At 40.4% G+C, this 20,577-nt stretch overlaps 1 protein-coding gene across 4 annotated transcripts in view; it reads right to left on the bottom strand.

The window, feature by feature from the left end:
• PAIP1 (poly(A) binding protein interacting protein 1) overlaps positions 1 to 6,750 on the bottom strand; it is a 40,439-nt gene extending 33,689 nt beyond the window's left edge. Inside the window, exons 1-2 of one of the 4 annotated variants that reach the window (XM_043977292.1) lie at positions 6,616 to 6,750; positions 4,873 to 5,036 (exon numbers count right to left, since the gene is read on the bottom strand). In XM_043977292.1, coding sequence (XP_043833227.1) covers positions 4,873 to 4,971 — 99 coding nt within the window. In that variant the 5' untranslated portion in view covers positions 4,972 to 5,036; positions 6,616 to 6,750. Of the gene's footprint in view, positions 1 to 4,872; positions 5,037 to 5,651; positions 6,282 to 6,615 lie in introns of those variants that run through there. The other 3 variants (XM_043977289.1, XM_043977288.1, XM_043977291.1) reach the window with 3 other exon arrangements.
• Between the last annotated feature and the right edge of the window lie 13,827 nt (positions 6,751 to 20,577).

Below are 20,577 nucleotides of genomic sequence, written 5' to 3'. Positions count from 1 at the left end.
GATGCCAACTATCAGAATCTAAGGAATTATTTTTATATAATTTTAGGGAAGCTCTAGAAAGGTTAATAATGAACTACCAATGTTTCAATTTTTAAGTTCCTTAAAGGTTAGTATTTCTTAATTTAGCTCAACATAAACTCAAAAATCTGCAGTTTGAGGGGTGAAAAATCTACATTTAAGAATAACTTATGAAAGATGCTATATCCAGTAGACGTCATACATAGATTATAAAAGATAGATATAAAAATGATGGTCTTTCAAAGAACCAAAAACAAATAACAGGTACACCACTAAAGCCAACTTTGTTAAATCTACTTTTAAAACTATAATTTTGAACATTTTTCACATAGTCCTTACATAGGACTCACTCACTTTATGTTGGGGAAAACTGAATAGCATTCTAGTAGAAATTAGCTTTAAATCAAATACTCCTGGGGCAGCTAGGTGGCGCAGTAGATAGAGCACTGGCCCTGGATTCAGGAGTACCTGATTTCAAATCCGGCCTCAGACCCTTGACACTTACTTGCTGTGTGACCCTGGGCAAGTCACTTAACCCCAATTGCCTCACCAAAACAAACAAACAAAAACAAATACTCCAAACCACTGTACTAAGATAAGCTTCAAATGGATACACGACTTAAAGACATTAAAAATCACATCAAATACATTAGAGGACCAAATAAATTATCTTCTTAGATCTATGGATAAAGTAGGGGTTCATGAACTGAATAATTGACAGCATAAAATGGATGAACTTCATTATATAAAATTTAAAAGTCTTTGCACAAAACCCATTTAGTAAAAATTTGAAAACATATAACCATGAAAACAAATCCTGGCAATATGTTACTCTGATAAAAGGCTCATTTTAAGATATAAGTAAAAATTTGGTTAAAATTTATAAGACTAAGTCACTTCTCCAAGAGATAAATGGTCACATGATATAAACACGTGGCTTTTAATGGAAGAAATTCAAGTTATCAAAGTCATATAAAATACTTTAAATCACTAATAATTATAAAAATACAAATAAAAAGCAACTTTGAGGTTTCACTTCACCCCATCACACTAAAAAAGATGATAAATGTTGAAGGATATGTTTACTAGGGCATCCTCCTGTCTGTGAAATGGTCCAGTCAATTTGAAAAACAATTTGGAAGTATGCCCAGAAATCTACCAAACTGTGCACACTTTAACACAGCTATACCACTACTAGGTCTACAGTAAAAGCAGATCTTTTTATGGAAACCAAAATTTGGAAACTAAGGGATTGTCTTATTAGGGCAGTTGCTGAACAAACTATGATATATTAATGTAATGGAATTTTATAGTGTCATAAGAAATTATGAAGTGGATGACTTTAGAAGAAAACGGGAAGTCCTCTGTAAAATGATGCAGAGCAAAGTGAAAATAACTAGAAAAGCAATTTAAATAATTATAACATTATAGAGAAAAATATTTTTCAAAGACTTAAAAGTTTCAAAAACTTTGATCAATGGACTGATAAACCGTAAGTCCAAAAGAATGAAGATCAAACAAATCACTTACTTTCTGAAAAAGTAATGATATTAAAATATAGACATAAATTTTCACACAGGGGGATATAGGAATGTATTTTGCTTGATTATGAAGCTATTTAATTAAGGGATTAAAAAAACAAAAACAAAAACAACCCTCAATGGAGGGCAGGAATAGGAGACAATAAAAAAAACAACCCAAATTGAAAAAAAAATTTTAAGTCCTTAGACATGTTAAGGTTCCCATTGAAAAAAATATATAATTATCTATTACAAGGTCTCCTTTGCATAATTTACCAACACTTCCTCCTCCTTGAATCATATTTCAAAACAAAGGAATAAAACTGGTAGGTAAGCAATTCGGCATCCAAATTCCAGATATATTTAATTCACAAGTTAAATAATTTTCAAAGAAGAAATAATTAAATGTACAATCTACTATCAACTAATAGGACATAGCAAAAAATCAAAGAACCCCTTCCAAATTCATATATCCAGTAGTGTCATGATTAATGGAAACAATGGCAAAGGGAACCTGAATACTGTGACTAGAAAAGATAAGTGTTAATTTGGGGGGTGGGGGTGGGGAAAGAGGATGGTTTCATCAGTGTAAAGGAATTTCTGGTTTGAAAGGATGAAGGACATAGCGCATGGCTAACATGAAGTTGCCTGCATCGGCTAGTTGAAAGTTTGAAAAAGTCCTAAGAGCACACTTGGGTCCATGTTCAGTACAAAAAACCCTCTGCTAGTTCAGGGAATTTCTGTAATCAAAATAAGACAGATTAAGTCAGGTTTTAGATGGCTAAAGGAAAGTAGTTACTACTTGAAATTTTGGCACGGTTGCAAAAAAGAGAGGACCTCTTTTATTTTTCCCCCTCTAGAGACCATAAAGACTATGGTAGAAGGGTGAATTAGCAAGTAAAAAGAATGACACCCCCCCCACAAGCCCCCCCCCCAAAAAATCAAATTACAGGAGAAACCTGAATTCTTAAGTAACTAGGACTCCAAGGACCTACTGCTCCATCTGTAAAATGACATGGTTAGACTAAATGATCTTGAAGTTCCCTTACAGCTCTAACAATTATTAATTCTATGGTCTGAAGAAACTGATCAATGCTTTAAGTTAAATGTAATTGAGTGGTGAGACCCATTCTACAAGTAGCTTTTAGCCCAAAGTTCACAAACCTCAGAGCTGGTGATGTCCTGGTAAAGTTGTCAGTACTACAGTGCCATGCCTTACAAGTCATCTGTATTATGGACCAAGCAAGCATTTTAGGGTAGCTGGACCAGTCGTCAGTACATATCAGAAATAAATGAGATAGGGGCAGCTAGGTGGCACAGTGGATAGAGCACCGGCCTTGGAGTCAGGAGTACCTGAGTTCAAATCCAGCCTCAGACACTTAACACTTACTAGCTGTGTGACCCTGGGCAAGTCACTTAACCCCAATTGCCTCACTAAAAAAAAAAAGGAAATTAAAAAAAAAAAAAAGAAAGAAATTAGAAATAAATTCCCTCTACCAATGCAGGTCAGCATTTTCTCTGCAACTTGCAGTCTTACAGAGTTGTTTAGAGTAGTGATAGCAAACTCAAGGCCTGAACCAGGGCTTGCTTGTTTAAGAGTGTGTGTGTGTGTGTGTGTGTGTGTGTGTGTGTGTGTGTACACATACAAAACAACATAGATTTAATTTGTGGTTTTATTTGAATTTGACACCACTAGCCTAGAGCACTAAGAGGTTAAGTGATTTGCCCAAGGTCACAACCAGTATCTATCAAAGGCAGAACTTGATCCCAGATCCTCTTGGCTTCTAGTTCAGCTCTATAGCCACTACCCAATGCTATTTCTCTGCTAAGTAATGAATGTAAAATGAACATTATGGGAAAAAGACTGAACTTTTAGAAGAGAAATTCACCATTTTCTCCTTTATCAAGAATAACTACAACCTGAAGTTCTCTTACAATCCTTTAATAACTTCCTTTTGTATTGTGCCACAAATAATTTCTGAGAAATGTTACCTGCCTACTTTCACATGTGCTATACTTATATGAAGACTACCTTACACTTTCAAATCCTCTAGGGCAGATCAGTTTGTTTGCTTTTTATCTCCCCACACTTTTCTTTCTTTCCCACCTCATCTTAAGGTGTCTTCAACATATTTTAATTTTTCTGAACCAAGCTAAATCCTCTCTAGTTCTATAATCTAAGAATGAACATAATCACAGTTTATAATTTATATAGAACTTTTAAGATGTCCAAATTACTTTCTTCACTGAGATAGGTATTAACTTTTACAGACCTGGAAAGAGAAGCTCTGAAAACTTAAAAGGACTTGGTCAAGGTCACATAGCTACTAAGTGAAATTGCCAGGAGGTGGAATCAACCATTCTTTAACTCATTAACTTAATCATTTCTTCCCATTTCTCTTTAACTAAAATCTCTGTTTTCATTAGGAGACTGTAAATTCCTTTTAATAAACTGTTAGTTCTTTTTTTAGTACCATGTTGCCTCTTCTTGTTTTAAAAGTTCTAGACCACGGCAGCTTTTGTATTTTTGTAATCTTGATACAAAAAAATGCATTAAAGGGGAAAGATAAAATTCAAGTACAGTATTTTTTCCACATATGCATTTTTTGGGGGGGCAATGAGGGTTAAGTGACTTGCCCAGGGTCACACCACTAGTAAGTGTCAAGTGTCTGGGGCCGGATTTGAACTCAGTTTTTCCTGAAGCCAGGGCTGGTGCTTTATCCAAGTCACTTAACCCCAAATGCCTCACCAAAAAAAAACAACAAACAAAAACCAAAAAACATAGTTTCATTTATGTGCTATTAAAAGGTGTCATGTTTGAATGTATTTTTATTTAACTTAAAATGCATCAATTTGAAGGTACCTAATCACTTTGCTTCTAAAGCCTTATCTTTAATTTTGGTTAGTCAAACTGTCAATTAAAGATTATCAAACTAACTAAAACACCAGCCACGTAATTTCTGCATACAGTAAGAGCTCTAACACTAAAAATATTTTATTTTTTGTATATGACACAATTATCGATACATCTAATAACAATGAATTTCCACTTCCCTTCATGTTTTCTAAGACTTTCCAAGGTTCATTTCTTCTGAAATATAATATAGTCATCTTCAAAACATAGGTATGCACTTACACTACCCCTATAAATTCAACCCTGAAATATTTTATATATCACAAATATGATTTAAAAAAATTCGTTATTTCCTTTACAGGTAAACTCCAAGTATATATAATAAACCATCCTTCACAGTCATGAAGATGCTGAGGACACATGTGAAAAGTTAATAACTATCACAAAGATAATGAAAACAAAAGAAATGCCGATACTTACTGTATAATTAGAAGTGTAACCGGATGGATAAAATTCTGGGGCATTCACAGACAACTTCGACATTAACACAGGTGCTACAACCACCTGGGGTTTAGCCATGGCAGAAGTACGCGGGGAGATTTTATCCTGAGAACTAGGTGGAGCTCTCGTAGGCTTCGGATGTTCTAAGAAAGAACAGAGAAAGATGTTAACTCTTTAAATTCCTTTGTAATACTGCTTACAGCAGAAAAGCCCTCGTAGAGAGCCTCTCTTTAAAAGTTAAAACAGAACCACCAAAAGTATGGTCATTTCCAAGGAAAGAGTAAAACCCCCTCAGAGAAGCTGCATGTGTCAGACTAGCTTTAAGCAGTCATGTATAGTTCCGCTGCCCAAAGGGAATGTTGAGCACATTTGGGGGGGGGGCTGGGATTAAAGGGGGTCAGCACTCGGGTTTCTTCCAAATGGGAGGGGGGAGGGGGCCTGGCTTTTCTCCTCCCCTCAGTGGGAGTGCTCGGAGGCCCGAACCTGGCCCTGCCCGGGCACAAAGGCGCCCCGCCGGCCTTTTCCCCGTTCCTCCCCGCACCCCCAATAACTCAAACCATAAAAAGTCAGCGAAAAACAAGCCTCTGGGTGGGCAAGTGAAGAAGGGGGAGGAGGCGGGTCACGGCCTCCCGCCGAGCCCGTCCCCAGTCCCGGGGCGCTCGGAGTAGGGGGATCAGACGGTCTCCCGGGTCGGGGCGCACAGAGAAGGAAGAGGAGGGACAGGGGAAGGACCGAGGCTTCCTCAAGCCGCTGTGTACCTGCGGGAGGCCCGCCCGGGGGCGACCGGTCGGGGGCGGCCGGGAGCTCCGGCAGGGCCCCGGGTGGAGGGGACGTCTTGGGCGGCCTCAGCGGCTCGGGGGGCGGGGGCTGCTGCGGCCGCGGCCGCTCGCCGGGCTCCGCTGTCCCGCTGCTGCCTCCGCCGCGAAAACCGACGCCCTCGGGCCCGCCCCCTCCGCCTCCTCGGCCCCGGCCCCGGCCCTGGCCCCGACCAGCACCTGGGGCCCGGTCAAAACCGTCCGACATGCTCCTCCTCCGGCTGCCGCCGCCGCCGCCACTCCGGGAGGGAGGAGGGAGGGGGAGGGAAGAGGGAAGAGGGAAGAGGGAAGGGGGAGGAAGCCGGGTCTGCGGAGCTGCGCTCTCGCCTCGGCCCGCCCCCCGCGCGGCTCCGCCCCGCCCCATTCGGGCCTCATGGAGGGAGGGGAGAGCAGGGGGCGGGGAGAGGGCCTGGGCAGCCGGGACTGCGAGCCCCGGAGCAGCGGCCGCCGCCTGGGTCCCGCGCCCACAAGGCTTCTTCTCCCGCTCCGGCTCCGACCCCTCCCCCCCGCCGCAGCCAGGGCTGCTACTTGACACCCCCCCCCCCACGGGGAGGGGGACGGATGACACGCGGCCACAGCCGCCCCGGAGGCCCGGGAGCGCCCCCGCGAGGGTCCGCGCCCCGGGCTCCCGCTCCTCCGCGGGGAGGCTTTTCTACGCGGGACACCCCGGCCACGCCCCCCGTCTCGACCGGATCCCCACGGCCTAAAGCACCGCCTCCGGCCGGGCCCAGGCCGCGTCCTCTACCCCTTCCAGCGGCCGGCTGACCTCAGCCCGAGGCCGCGCCCGAGACTCGTCGGGCCTCCCCGCGGGACTGGGGGCTCCCTCGGGGCGACGGCGCTGGGCAGGCTCCGGACTGCGGGGGTTGGGAGTGGGGATGGGAGTTTAGGAGAAAAGGCGTTGTCTCACCCTGCCCTGACCGTGGCTCTCGCAGAGCTGAGACCCCTCAGCGGACCTGGCGGCGGAGCCTCGCTCCCCTGACAGACCCGGGGTCGAAGCCACGGTTGTGAGAAGGGAGGGGCGGGAGCGGACGAGAGGGGGAGGGGGAGACCTGTTCACTTCGCGCCGCCGTCGCCGCAGGGGTCGCCCGGGTGCGCGCTCCGCTCCCCGCAGGCGGGCACTTACCGCGGTCTGTGCGCACGACCGCGCTCCCGCTACCCGCCCCCTGCCCCCGCTCCCCCCCGCGCGGAGGGTATATGCAGGCATGCAGACCGCAGGCTGGCGGACGTCCGGGCATCTTGGGGTAGTGCCTGGGGGAGGGGGGGGAAGAGGAGGGACCGAGGGGCTCCTTCCTCCATGGCCCACTCCACTTGTTCTGCCCATTTAAAAAATAAAAAGATCAATTCATTTTAACAAATAATACTCAATTCTTACTGGATAGGAGGGGAAGAGAGTAGGAATCCCGGTGTGCAAAAACCTCTCGTTATACAAGAAGAAACTGAAGACCTCGGAGGCGAGTTGCCCAAGGTCATATGCCAGGGCCAACCCCCACACCCCCACCAGCCAAACCCCCGACTAATGCACTTTCCAGTGCACCCAGAGGGAACGTCTGGGCAAGGGAGTTGAATGAGCTTTGCTTCTATAAGAAAAACTTCTTGGTTCAGTACCTCAGCCTCAGCTAGAAAAGAAGCACGAGCTAGTCCAGATTTTGCCGGTCCAGAAACGACCTCACCCTCTTTTAGAAAAGAATCAAGCTATTCAGGACCTCAGCCTAGGCTAGAAAAGAAGCACGGGCTAGTCTACCAGTCCAGGAAGGATGTTAGCCTCCTCTAGGAATAAAATGAAACTTGAATCCTGTGCCAACAGGACCTCAGCCTCTATTAGAAAAGAAATAGAAACTATGCTAAATACTCCCAAGCCGAAAAGACCTCAGCCTCTTCTAGAAAAGAAATGAGAATTATTCTGAACCTCGCCCGACCAGCGGGACCTCAGTCTCTACTAGAACAAAGCTGCTTAAATTGTGGGTCTCCGCCCCATATGGGGTCTCCTAACCGAATGTGGAGGTTGCGAAAAATTTGGCAGTAAATGTTTGTATACCTGTTTTGTATGCCTATGGTAATACCCAGGGTCGAGTAAAAATTTCGCTGACGAAAAGGGGTTGGGAGTAGAAAAGGTTTAAGAAGCCCCGTTTTAGAAAAGAAACCGAAACTACTCTAAATCCGGCTAGATAGAGCTCTGGTTCTTGTAGAAAAGCAGAAGCTTCTAAATCCTGCGGGGGCCAGAAGCACCTCAGCTCATTGTAGAAAAGAAACAAACTACTGAATCCTGCTGGGCCAGCAGGATGTCAGACCTCTCCTCCTTTCCCCCCGGGCCCCACCACCTCAACCATCAAAAGGCAGAGGAAACCTTTTGAGTAATTATATTTGACACTATTGTATGTTGAATTAAAGGGCAGTGCCATAGAAATGCAGACTACTGTCTATAGATTTTTTTTTGGAGGACAGACCTTATATTCTAGAAATAGACCTTTCAATAAAATACCTATCTTCTATACCATTTATTTATGTCATTTACACATACAATATTGCGGTTGCCAAAGCATTAAGGTGTTTCAACAGATGTGAGACTACTATAGGTAAGGCAAGAAAAATTGCTCTATTGCTTACAGCGGCATCACTAACTTTGTTGGTAGGCCCTGTGTTTTTAAAGGCAAACAGCAAAACTCCTTAGAAAGGTAATGAAAGCCGGTTAGAGTCCTATCTCTCAAGCTTTCTCAGCCTGTGTAATCATGGAAGCCTTTATAAACCATCTTTCAACAACACTCCTACTTACCACTGTAAATGTAAGAAAACAAAACAAAAAAAACTTCAAATGGGAAAACATTTTTTCCCAAGAAAAAACAGAGTTAAGAATAGCTTCACTTCCTATTGTTATTTGGCATTGTTCTAAAATTATATTGTCATTTCTACATAGCAATAAGAAAATCCAAGAGAAAATAATAGGGAAATCAAGACATAGAAATACAGTTTAAAACAATTTAAGGAAATAATGACAAATAATTGAAGAACTATTCAATGCTCATGGTTCAGATGTACTACTATGATAAAAATAACATCTATATTTATCAGTTTGGTACTATACCAATCAGATTACCAGGGCAGTACTTTATAGAGCAATTTAAAATAATAAAATTCATTTAGAGGAACAAGACGTCTAAAATCTCAAGGGGAAAAAAGTGAAGAAAAATAGTAGGTTATATCCTGGAGGTCTATAAGCAAAAGCTTATATATTGTAAAGGGAATTCCTGTTCAAGTTGGGTTTGGTTAAGATGGCCATTAAAGTCTCTTCCAACTCAGAGAGTCTATGACTACCAGCTGTACTACTCATTATCTACATGATACCGAGTGGGTCACTTCCCTGGGTCTTAGGGTCCTCCTCTATAAAAAAGAGGGTTAGACTAGATTCCCAAACTAACAGCCACAGGTCCGTAGGGTTATTTTAAAAAAATAATAAACATTTTTATAGTTTTGAATTCCAAATTTCATCCCTCCTTCCCTCCCTCCCCTCTCCCTGAGGTGATAAGTAATCAGAAATGGATTATACATGTACAATTATGTAAAACATTACCATAGTAGTCATTTTGTATAAGACAACTTGAATAAAAGAAAAAAATGAAAGAAAATGAAAAATTGCATGCTTCAGTCTGTGTTCCATCAATATAATTTCTTTCTTTGGAGGTGGATAGTATGTTTCATCAATAGTTCTTTGGGATTGTCTTGGATCATTGTATTGCTGAGAATAGTTGTCATTCAAATTTCATCAAATAATATTGCTATCTCTGTGCACAGTATTCTCTTGGGTCTGCTCACTTCACTATACATCAGTTCATACAAGTCTTTCCAAGCCTTTCTGAAATCATCCTGCATGTCATTTCTTATAGCACAATAATATTCCATCACCATCATATACCACAGCTGGTTTAGCCATTCCCCAGTTGATGGGCATTCCTTTGATTTCCAATTCTTAGCCACCACAAAAAGACCTGCTATAAATATTTTTGTACAAATAGGGTCTTTTTCTCTTTTTGGGGTTGTCTTGGCCCATAGGCTTATTGTAAGATGTCTCTGAATCTCCATGTGCACCAAACACTGTCATGTTGGTCATTTCTCTATAAAATGAATGATGAATTGTACAACATGTATTTCTATTTTTCAAATATATGTACATATTTTATTATGATTAATGAAATACATTTTCATCTAAAGGAACTACTGAATTTACTATAGCTTTTTGTCATTATGTATTTTCTTAATCAACAGATACCAGCCACATAATTACTGTCATATGGGGATCTATGAAGGTTTTTTTGGTCATTGAAACAGATTTCTAATATTCAAGAAGATTGGGTAAGGTGATTTCCTAAGTTTCTTCTAGGACTAAAATCTATGACCCTAAAAGATGACAGAAGACTATGATACTATCTATATACTATCTCACAAGACAAGAGCAAAAAAAGCCTTTAGATAATTCTTAGAGAATTGGTAGGTGAAACTGGGAAGATAGCAAACATGTGAAATGGAATGGATCTGCAAAAATTTTCATAGTGGTTTATTTTTTTTTTTATTGGCAATGGCAGAACCACTTGAGCTCTACCCCCCTCAGTACCTTCTGTACTATGTGAGGAAGTAGTAATGGTATTTATGAGGACAAAATTGGGGACAGTTGACTAGATCTCACTCACTCTGGAATATAATTGAATATAGTTTTATTAAATATAATTAATTGAAAATATTCAATATATAATTAACTGAATTAATAATTAATAATTGAATTGAATATAATGTTTATGTTATAAGTAACTAAATTTTCATGGTACTCAAGGACCAAACAAACAAAAAAACCCTCAGAATGATTCCAAAGAAATAGAAAAGATCATAGGTGATGTTTTTGCTTGAAAAAAGGCAACCAAGAAGACATTAGCAATTTTGTGTTAGTTTTGGTTAAAAAAAAAAGGAACAGGAAGGGTTTAATAGATGATTTCCTACTATAATTTTGAACAACTGACTGATAAGTGCAAAAACTATAAGACCCAATATATCGGACTCAATAGGAAGAAGTCTCCTCAAACCCAGAGTCTTTTATATATACATTAAATTTTTTAATTACTGTATAACAGGTGTTACTGTGGAGTCAACTTTGCTAAAAAAAAAAAATTGAGTGTTGACATCAAGCAAGAAATAAATCAAGGACGTGTGTTCATGTCTTGGAAGATGTACTGGGCCAATTCTAAGCAAAAGTCCTCCCTATTGATGGCAAGATTTTTCAAATATGTCTATTTCCAGATGTTGCTGGTCAATGGTTTCAGTCCTGTCCTCTTCTCCATTACCTCATTTGGTGTTTTCCAGGCAAAGATACTGCATTGGTTTGCCATTTCTTTCTCTAGCTCATTTTACAGATGAGGAAACTGAGGCAAACAGGGTTAAATGATTTGTCCAGGATCACACAGTGTCTGAGTCTAAATTTGAACTCAGGTCTTCTTAACTCCAGGTCTTGCACTATATCTACTGCATCACCAAACTGCCCTGATTTCCAGATGGCATTGTCTTAATTGCAATGACTTCAAACCTTATAGTGTAACAATAAATTCAAAAGATATTCATCAAAGTGTCTACACTGGAAAAACAAAGTGGATCAGTAAGCATTTATTGAGAATCTACTTTTTTAAAATACCGTGCTCATTGTTAGTGATACAGATACAAAGAAAAAAACAATTCCTATTCCCAAGGAGTTAACATTCTAATAAGGGAGACAAGTACATATTTAATTGTAACCTTGACCCATATCTATAATCTAGATTTATAAAACTGGTTTTGAAGTCATAATAATTCTTCATTTGGAAGTATAATTATATAATGACTCATGCTTATTCCCCAGTTAGAGAGAAAAACTCTCTGGCTATATACGGAACTTCCATCCCTCCAAAAGAAAAGATCTCACTATCTTTTATAGCTGCAATTACACACTTATGCCACAAAGGGACATCCAGGAACATGAGGATAGGTCAAGCACAGGTGTTTATGAGAAATAATATTAAATATGGCAATTGTATTCTTTAGCAGAAAAAAATTAGAAAGAAAACACAGTGGAGTTAAGAAAATGCAGGGTAGAACTATCCTGTTTCTCTTTGATCATCTGCACCAAAGCCCATGGTACAACACACAATCAATCATGCACCTCCTAACTTGTTCATTGAGACAAAGTTCATATCTAATTGTTTTACAGAAAAGAATTGTAGATGTGGCAAGCATCAGTTACTGCTCCATTGTGTCCCTGCTGTGAGACATCCACCACCTCTCCATTCTTCTCTCCTCAAGAGTTCCCAAACTTCCATCTTAGCTTTGTGTGAAAATCTCTGCCCAGCTGATCAGAAGGCTGATTTATTTCCTCTCTTTCCAGACTGAAGAGAACTATAAATCCCAGGGGATTTTTGTGGCCAGCCTACCCCTTTCCATGAATTGGTATATAAATAAATGTAGCACAAATATGAAGTGAATAAATTCACAGTAGTTTGGGAGTAAGAATACCAGCAGCTGGGGGGATTGAGGAAGTTTTCATGCAGGAAACTGTGCTGGAGATGCATCTTAAAGAAAGGAGGAATCCTGTGAGGCAGGAGAGAGGAGGGAGTGTATTGCCACTATAGGGGACATCAAGTGCAAAAGCAGGAGCAAGGGAAATGTGTCTCTGTGAGGCACAGAAAGCCAGTTTCTCGGGCTTGCAAAGTACAGAATGGGACTCCCCTTTTTATGGTGATGCAAAGTTAGTATGGGACCAGCTTATAAAAGGCTTTAAGAGTCAAACAGAGGTGATTATATTTGAGCTTAGAGGCAACAGAAAGCCAGTAAAGTTGGTTGAATAGAGTCACACTATCAGATCTTTGATTAATGAAAACCACTTTGCAAACAGTATGTAGGATTCTAAGTCATAAGAACTTTCTCAGTATTAGGGCAGCTGAAAGGAATATACTTAGAGGGCACAGGTGTGAACTGAATATGAAAGGATGATCTGTAAAGCATTTATTTTTGTTTATCCTTATTTTTTGTGGGTTAGGCAGCGTGGGGTAGCTTATGTCTGGGGCCAGATTTGGGCTCAGGGCTTCCTGAGTCCAGGGCTGGTGCTTTGTCCACTGTGTCACCAAGTTGACCCATGATCACATCTTCAAAATAAAGTTAAGGGGTAAGAGGAATGCACTGGAAGAAAGGGAAAAGGAGAGGTGGAAGGTGGTAAAGTATCTCACATAAAAGAAACAAGAAAAAGCTTATGGAGTGGAGGGGAAGATGGGGAAGGAGCAGGGGAGTGAGTGAGCCTTACTCTAATCAGAATTGGCTCAAAGAGGGAATAATATACACACTCATGGGTATAGTAATATATTTTGCTCTGAGGGAAAGTAGGAGGGGAAGGGAATAAGGGGGGAGAGGCAAAGGAAGGGAGGGCAGATTGGGGGAGGGGGCAGTAAAAAACAAAATGCTTTTGAGGAGGGATAGGGTGAAAGAAGATAGAAAATAGAGTAAATATCAAGGGGAGAGAATAGGATGGAGGGCAATACATGTAGCAATAGTAACTGTAAAAGAAATGATGAGCAAGATGCTATCAGAAGGACATATGAAAAATGCAGACCACCAATAGAGAAAGAACTGATGGTATCTGAATACAGATTGAAGTATAATTTTATTTGTTAGTTCGTCTTTCTAAAGTTATTTTGTCTATTTTCTTTTACAACCTGACTAATGTGAAGATGTTTTGCATCACTGCACATGTATGACTTATATTGAATTGCTTGATTTCTTTGGGAGGGTTGAAGAGGGAGGGAGGAAGAAAATTTAGAACACAAAGTTTTCAAAAAATCAATGTGAAAAAAATTTTTACATGTAACTTGGGGAAAATTCTAAATAAAAAAGGAAAAAACCAGTATGTAGGGGAGACTTGGGGCAAGGAGGCCAATTAAGAGGCTGTTGGAATAGTCTGGTTGAAGGTGATGAGGTCCTGAACTAAGTAAGGCAAGCTATGTGAGTGGAGAGAAGGAAGTGCATCATAGAGCTTTTGGAAGATGTGACAACTGATTAAATATGTGGGATGAGGTAGAGTGAGGATTCAAGGATGATGCCAAGGTCATGAACCTGGAAGGGTGGTGGTACTTTCAACAAAATTAGAAATGTTTGGAAGAGGGGAGGGTTTTGGGGAAAAGGTAATGAGTTCTGTTTTGGACAAATTAAGTTGGAGATATGTTCAGTACATTCTGTTTGAAACATCCAATAGGAAATTGGTGATGTGGGATTGAGGTTCTGGAGAGAGCCTGGTTGCTACCTGGTCAAGCAGGTAGAAGGAAAACCATGAAAAGTAGTATCAAGAAAACTCAAAAAAGAAAGAGTATCCAGGAGAAAAGAGGTGTTAACTTGTCAAATGGAGCAGACAGAGAAAGATGAGGGCTGATAGAAGACCATTGGATATGTGGATTAAATGATCATTGGTCATTTTGGAGAGAGCAGTTTCAATCAAGTAATGAGGTCAAAAGTTATATTATACTGGGTTGTGAGATGTATAAAAGGGGGAAACTGGAGACAGCAGGTGTAGACAGCTTTTTTCTGTGTTTGAGAGGGAAGAAAACTATGAAGGGTATGGTAGGGTCTAGTGAAGTTTTTTTGAAGATAGGGAAACTTGCATGCCACCATCCTCCTAGTCACCAGGCTTGCAACTTAGGTATTATGCTCAATTCCTCTTTCTTTCTTCCCATTCCAATCAATTGCCAAGGCCTGTTGATTTTACTTTTCATAATATTTCTCCAAAGTGCCACCTTCTTTCTTCTGACAATGGCACTACCTGGGTGCACGTGGCCCTTATCAGCTCAGACCTAGACTATTGAAGTAGCCTGCTGGGTTGTCACTGTGCCACAAGTCTCACCTCACTGCAATCCATTCACCGCTCAGCCGCCAAAGTAATCTTGAAGCATAGGTCAGACCACATTACCCCTTCGTCCTGCTAAATAAGCTCCAGTAGCTCCCTATCACTTCCAGGATTAAACATAAAATCCTCAGTTATTCAAAGCCCTTCATAACCTAGTTCCCTTTTACCTTTCCAATCTTCTTACACTTTAGTAGCCCTCCCCCCTCCCAATTATACTCTGAAACCCAGTGATACTGGCTTCCTTATTGTTCCATGAATATTTCTGAACTCCTGGAATTTTCACTAGTTGTTCCCCATGCGCAGAATGCTTTTTTCCTCATTGCCACCTCCTGTCTTTTCTGGCTTCCTTCAAGTTCCAGCTAGAAACTTACTTCCTCCAGGAAGCTTTTCCGAATTCCTCAAGTGCCTTCTTTCTGTTAATTATTTCCTGTTAATCCTACACCAAAGCTTATCTGTACGTAGTTGTTTGTGTGTTTTCAAACTGTGAGCTCCTTGAGAGAAGAGACTGTATTTTACCTTTCTTTCTATCCCCAGCATGGAGCACATATTATGTGCCTGCCACATTATAGTGACAAAATAAAATTCAACCCCCCTGGTTTTTTGTTTTGCTTTGTTTTATTTTATTTGTGATATATAATTAAATTGTATATGTATGTCAAACATACATATAATATATGCATACACACATATGACATATATAATGTATATTTTCTTTATTATTACATTTAGATATGCCTAGATATATTCTAATACATATAACTTAGTATTTTAAATACTTCCTCTTCCTTTTTTTTTAAACAGGCAGTTTTCTTTTTTACAAATAATGTATACATATCAATTTATATAAATAATATATGACATTTGTTTAAATATAGTTGCTACATAAATAAGACCTAAATAACTCATATATACACAACATATATATTTATGTGTGTGTATATAGATACATATATACATCCTGTACCCTTACCAGCACACCCTCTGTTTTCCAGAGCTAAGGCCCAGCAAGCAAGCTGTGCCCTTAGCTTGGCAGGACAACAATCCTTTTCGATCACCCTCTGCATGATCTCATCCTCTGGGCTAGTCACATAACTCACCAAGTGTTCTCTGATCAAAAAGAAGTACTGAACAAACTAGGAAAGTCCTGCAATGAATCAAACTTGGCACATTCTTGCTGCTGCCACATTGTCAGGGCTACAGCTCACTGGACACCACTAGTATAAGTATTGAGATCTCCCACTCTGCTTCAGCCGCCCTCCCCTCAATAGGGGTGGGGCCCTGGCACATGTGCCTATAGCTACTCCTTGCTAGCAAGCCTTTTTCCTCATTCTGAAAATAAAACTTTATTTAATTCCTGACTCTTCTTTCTCTGGCCTGTTCTGTTCAGCTCTGGCCATTCATAGGTTAGAGGCCAGTTCTGATCCAGTTGACATTTTGGTATTAGAAGTGGTATTGTGGGGGCAGCTAGGTGGCTCAGTGGATAAAGCACCGACCCTGGATTCAGGAGTACCTGAGTTCAAATCCGGCCTCAGACACTTGACACTTACTAGCTGTGTGACCCTGGGCAAGTCACCTAACCCCCATTGCTCCGCAAAAAAAAAAAAAAAAAAAAGTGGTATTGTATATGGAACCAGGCCAATTGGACCTTCCAGAACCAGTAGGAGTGGACCAGGTACCACCAGAGATTTCTCCAGAGTCCAGTTTCTCCTTTTCTGGAGCGTCCATGAGGCCTCTTCCTGCTCCAATCCATCCAGAACTCTTACCTTTGATGGAGCCTGAAAAAAAAAAATAGGTAAAGGTTTGCACTTTATGACAACTGCTTATTAACCCTTTCTTGACATTTCTGACTATGAAAAGAGAAAAGATTATTTAAACCAAAAATCTCTCATCAGAGACCCTCTGCCTATTATTCTGTTAATCCCTCTCATCTCAGAGGATGAGATTCCCAAATTCAGGTATTGAAAAAAGATTGCTGAAAAAATGTAGGGAAACTTGAATTATGTTCTGCTTGCAGAAATTTATTAGCTGTGTAATCTTAGGCAGGTTATCTTACTTTGCCTCAGTTTCCTGATCTGTAGAGAGGAAAATAACAATGGTACCCACGTCCCAAGGTTGTTGTGAAACCAGTATGATATGATTGTAAAGTGCTTAACACAGTGACCAGCATTTGCTAATAAGTACATTATTATTTCTTTAGCTGAATGCAATGGTTCCATGTCTGATAACTTTTAGGTTTTAAAATGCCAAAGGTAATGAGATCAATGATTTTCATATGTGATAATTTAGAAATGCAATTTATTTCATCTGAATTTTTGGTTCATGTTTTAAATACATGATATTGTTTGTATTATTATTGCTGTTAGACAAACCAACTTTTTAATCTGGATACCATTAAACATGAGATGGGTTTTTAAAAGGATGTGATAAAAATATAGATATTTAAAAACTGTTAATAAACATATAATAGTGAATTTTTTTTTGAAAACCTTGGATATTATGAAAGTTTAGTTTAAAGATACAGCTTCAACATAATAATGATGAGTCAACTATCAGTTATTTGCTGTATGTCTGAAGCCCCAGAATATGGGTAGTTTTAATTTATAAGTAAAGGATTAATGAAATGTTAACTGTTAGGGAAACATCAGGAAAGATATTCAAGTCTAAGATGTGGTTAGTGAAATTTTGCTATTTAAGGGAAAATCTTGCTATTTAAGGTAAAATTCCTGGACTGTAACTTACTATTATTTTTGATTAGAGGGATAAGTTGTATTGTCATGTAGCCAGTAGTAAAAAATGACAAGTGTTGCAGTCTGGGGATTGCTAAAGGTGAATGTCTGTGCCTGGGAAAAGTTTTAGCTTGTCCCAAGGTAGGATCCTTATGATTCTGTTTCCCCATTGTGTTATTTCCTTTCTGAAAAAGAGAATTCCCACCTGGTTAATCCTGATCCTTGCTTTTAACACCCTGTGAATACATAATTGGCTCTCAGCTATGATTCATGCCTGTAATCAGAGCTAAGGGAATTTCCCCCCATTGTGATACGTTATTATAACTATGTCCCTCTTTTTTTCCTTTTATAGCAAATTTCTATAATCAAGAAGTTTTATAAGCACAATATTAAGTCCATAAATTGTATTTATAAAGGTAAAGAAATTATTTTTCCTATTTTTAAAGTATCTGATAATATCGAAAGGCAGGAGAATTCATTTTACAATTGGACCCTCATGCATTTTTAAAAGATTTTATATCAGTTATAGGATTTAGGTAAAGACAGAAACGGCAAATAGAATGTGTAAATTGAAGTTCTCTGAAGTTTCAAGATTGGAAAACGTCAAATTGTATTAAGTCTTGTTACTAACAGAATTAGCTAGGAACCTTTAGGTTTGGAACCAGAGAAGCAGCGCCCCCTTCAGAGCTATCCTGAGAATACAACCTATTGTCCCAGAAAAGATATCTAAGGACTCAAAATATGCTGATTAAATGGATACTAATAATGGGTTATTAGGATACAAGGGGACTTGATCTTAGTTAATATTGGTGATATTTATTGTATTGCTTTTTTATTTCAAGACATTTATGTTTAAGTTTTCTTGGTTACCTTGGTCACATATAAATCTCCTTTCTTAAAACTAGACCATCATGAGCCCTCTAACTAGTTTGATCTGTAATCTGACATGAATATAACTATGATTATGAATTTAGAAAAAACCTTACTACACTGTTTGAACCTAGCCCTGCGTGACTAGGAAACTGGACCATCTATATATGCAATCAATCCTTGTTTCTAAGGGCTCCTACTAGGTCCTTCTGACTACTCCCACAGCTACCAAACTTGTGGGTATGTACTTCTAGATCATCTGAAGAAAGGCCCTGCTCCTGAGTGAATGGAAGAACCCTCCAGGGACCTCAGGGCTTATGTAGTTCGGACTCAGAAGCAGCCAACACCCAGATGAGACAGCTGTCCCAAGATTCTGGACAAGGGCTAAATATACCATCCTGGTTTTTTTTTCCCTCTTCCCTTTTGTTATATGCCCAGTCACCAAGGTCCTGATTCAAGTGTGTTGGCATTTTTGAGTGTGTGGACCTATAGTGTACCCTGAGATTGTTGTCTTCTGGGGGACAGAAATTACAAGTGCAAGTTGTAGGGGTGGGGGTGGGGTGGAGAACCAGAGTATAGCCTGGATGGGGTCCTATAAATAGTAAAAACCAAAAACAAACAATGTATTCTTGCTTCCCCCCACCTTTTCTACTTGCAAGCAAACAAATGTCTAGCAGAGATACCTGGGAGACACTTTCCCAATACGTCCCCTAAAGGAACTGATTCCCTGGGCAACATCTCATCCTGACCCAACTCTTGTGGTTATTGGTCTTTCAGACTCCCCCACTTTGGCCAAAAGGGGGAAATGACAAAATAAAATTTAAACTCCCTGTTTTCCAGAGCTAAAGCCCAGCAAGCAAGCTGTGCCCTGAACTTGGCAGGACAACAATCCTTTGTGATCACCCATCTGGATGATCTCACCCTCTGGGCTAGTCACATAACTCACCAAGTGTTCTCTGATCAAAGACAAGCACTGGGCAAACTGGGAAAGTCCTGCAATGAATCAAACTTGGCACATGCTTGATGCTGCCTCATTGTTGGGGCTACAGCTCACTGGGCAGCCACTAATCTAAGTATTGAGATCTCCCCACACTGCCTCACCCCCACCATAGGGGCAGGGCCCTGGCACATGTGTCTATAGCTCTTCCTTGCTTGCAAGCCTTTTTCCTCATTCTGAAAATAAAACTTTAATTCCTGACTCTTCTTTCTCTGGCCTGCTCTGTTCAGCTGCTGCCATTCACAGGTTAGAGGCCAGTTCTGATTTGGTTCACAATAGGCACTTAATAAATGTATATTGACTGGGCTTGTTTGAAGGCTACAGGAAAGGAGTAAATAGGTGAAAGAGTCAGAGAAAGATTTAGGATGGGATTTGTTGTAGAAAATGGGAAGGAATGAGATCAAATACACATATCAGCCTTGGCAAGGAGAAGGGTGAAAGGAGCAGAGAGTAGGTGATATCAAGCCTTTTGAGATGAAAAGAATGGGAGAAAAAAAGCTCCCATCCGATTTTCTTAGTAAAGTAAGGTAATGTCCCTAGTCCAGTTTGGGTTGAGGGAAGTGGCGATGATAGGATGAAATGGAGAAGGTTGATGGGGGGGGGGGAAGATTTTAATCATTTTTGAGAGTAGTGAGAGAGGAAATAAATTTGGGAGAAATGAAAGGACTACATAAGGGCCCAGGTGAATGAATTTGTAATGTATCTAGTCATCATTGTGAGAATTCCTCCAATTTTGTTATCTGACTGGAGAGGAGTGGAGAAGGCAGATGATGGGAGACATATGGTCAGAGTATTATGGGGCTGGGATTTAACAAGAGATGGGAATAGATAGGGTCCATAGAACAGTATATTATAGAATTTAAATGGCTATTGGGTTGATTGGAGATGGAGTAAAGGGAATGGGGCTGGTATGGCTTGAGAAAGTACTAAGGGGTACAGGAGCTGGAAGCCTTAATGAGGACAAAGAATTCAGAAGGGGCAAAGGAGAGGAGGGGAGAGTATAGGAGGTGATGGTAAGATAGGAGAAATAGCAATGTTTCTAATAAGTAAAGTGGAATATGAATGGGTAATGGTAAGATCTAGTATAAGAATATCCCTATGAGTGACCAAAGTGGAATGAAAGAAAGCGTCAAGTGTCTGAGGCCGGGTTTGAACTCAGGTTGTCCTGAATCCAGGGCTGGTGCTTTATCCACTGCGCCACCTAGCTGCCCCCAGACATACACTTCTGAAAGTTGTAATGTATATGATCTGTACCAAAAGACTATTACAGATAACATCTATAAGACAAGTGTTCTAGGAGAAATTCATGAAGAGGGAGGAATTACTGTGAATTGGGTATTCTGGAAGGATTTCACAGATAGTGAGATGGTTTCTGTTTTC

This window comes from Dromiciops gliroides, chromosome 1, assembly GCF_019393635.1.
Source record: "Dromiciops gliroides isolate mDroGli1 chromosome 1, mDroGli1.pri, whole genome shotgun sequence".
NCBI classification, from domain to species: Eukaryota; Metazoa; Chordata; class Mammalia; order Microbiotheria; family Microbiotheriidae; genus Dromiciops; species Dromiciops gliroides.
This window is presented reverse-complemented; position numbering and strand designations above follow the sequence as displayed.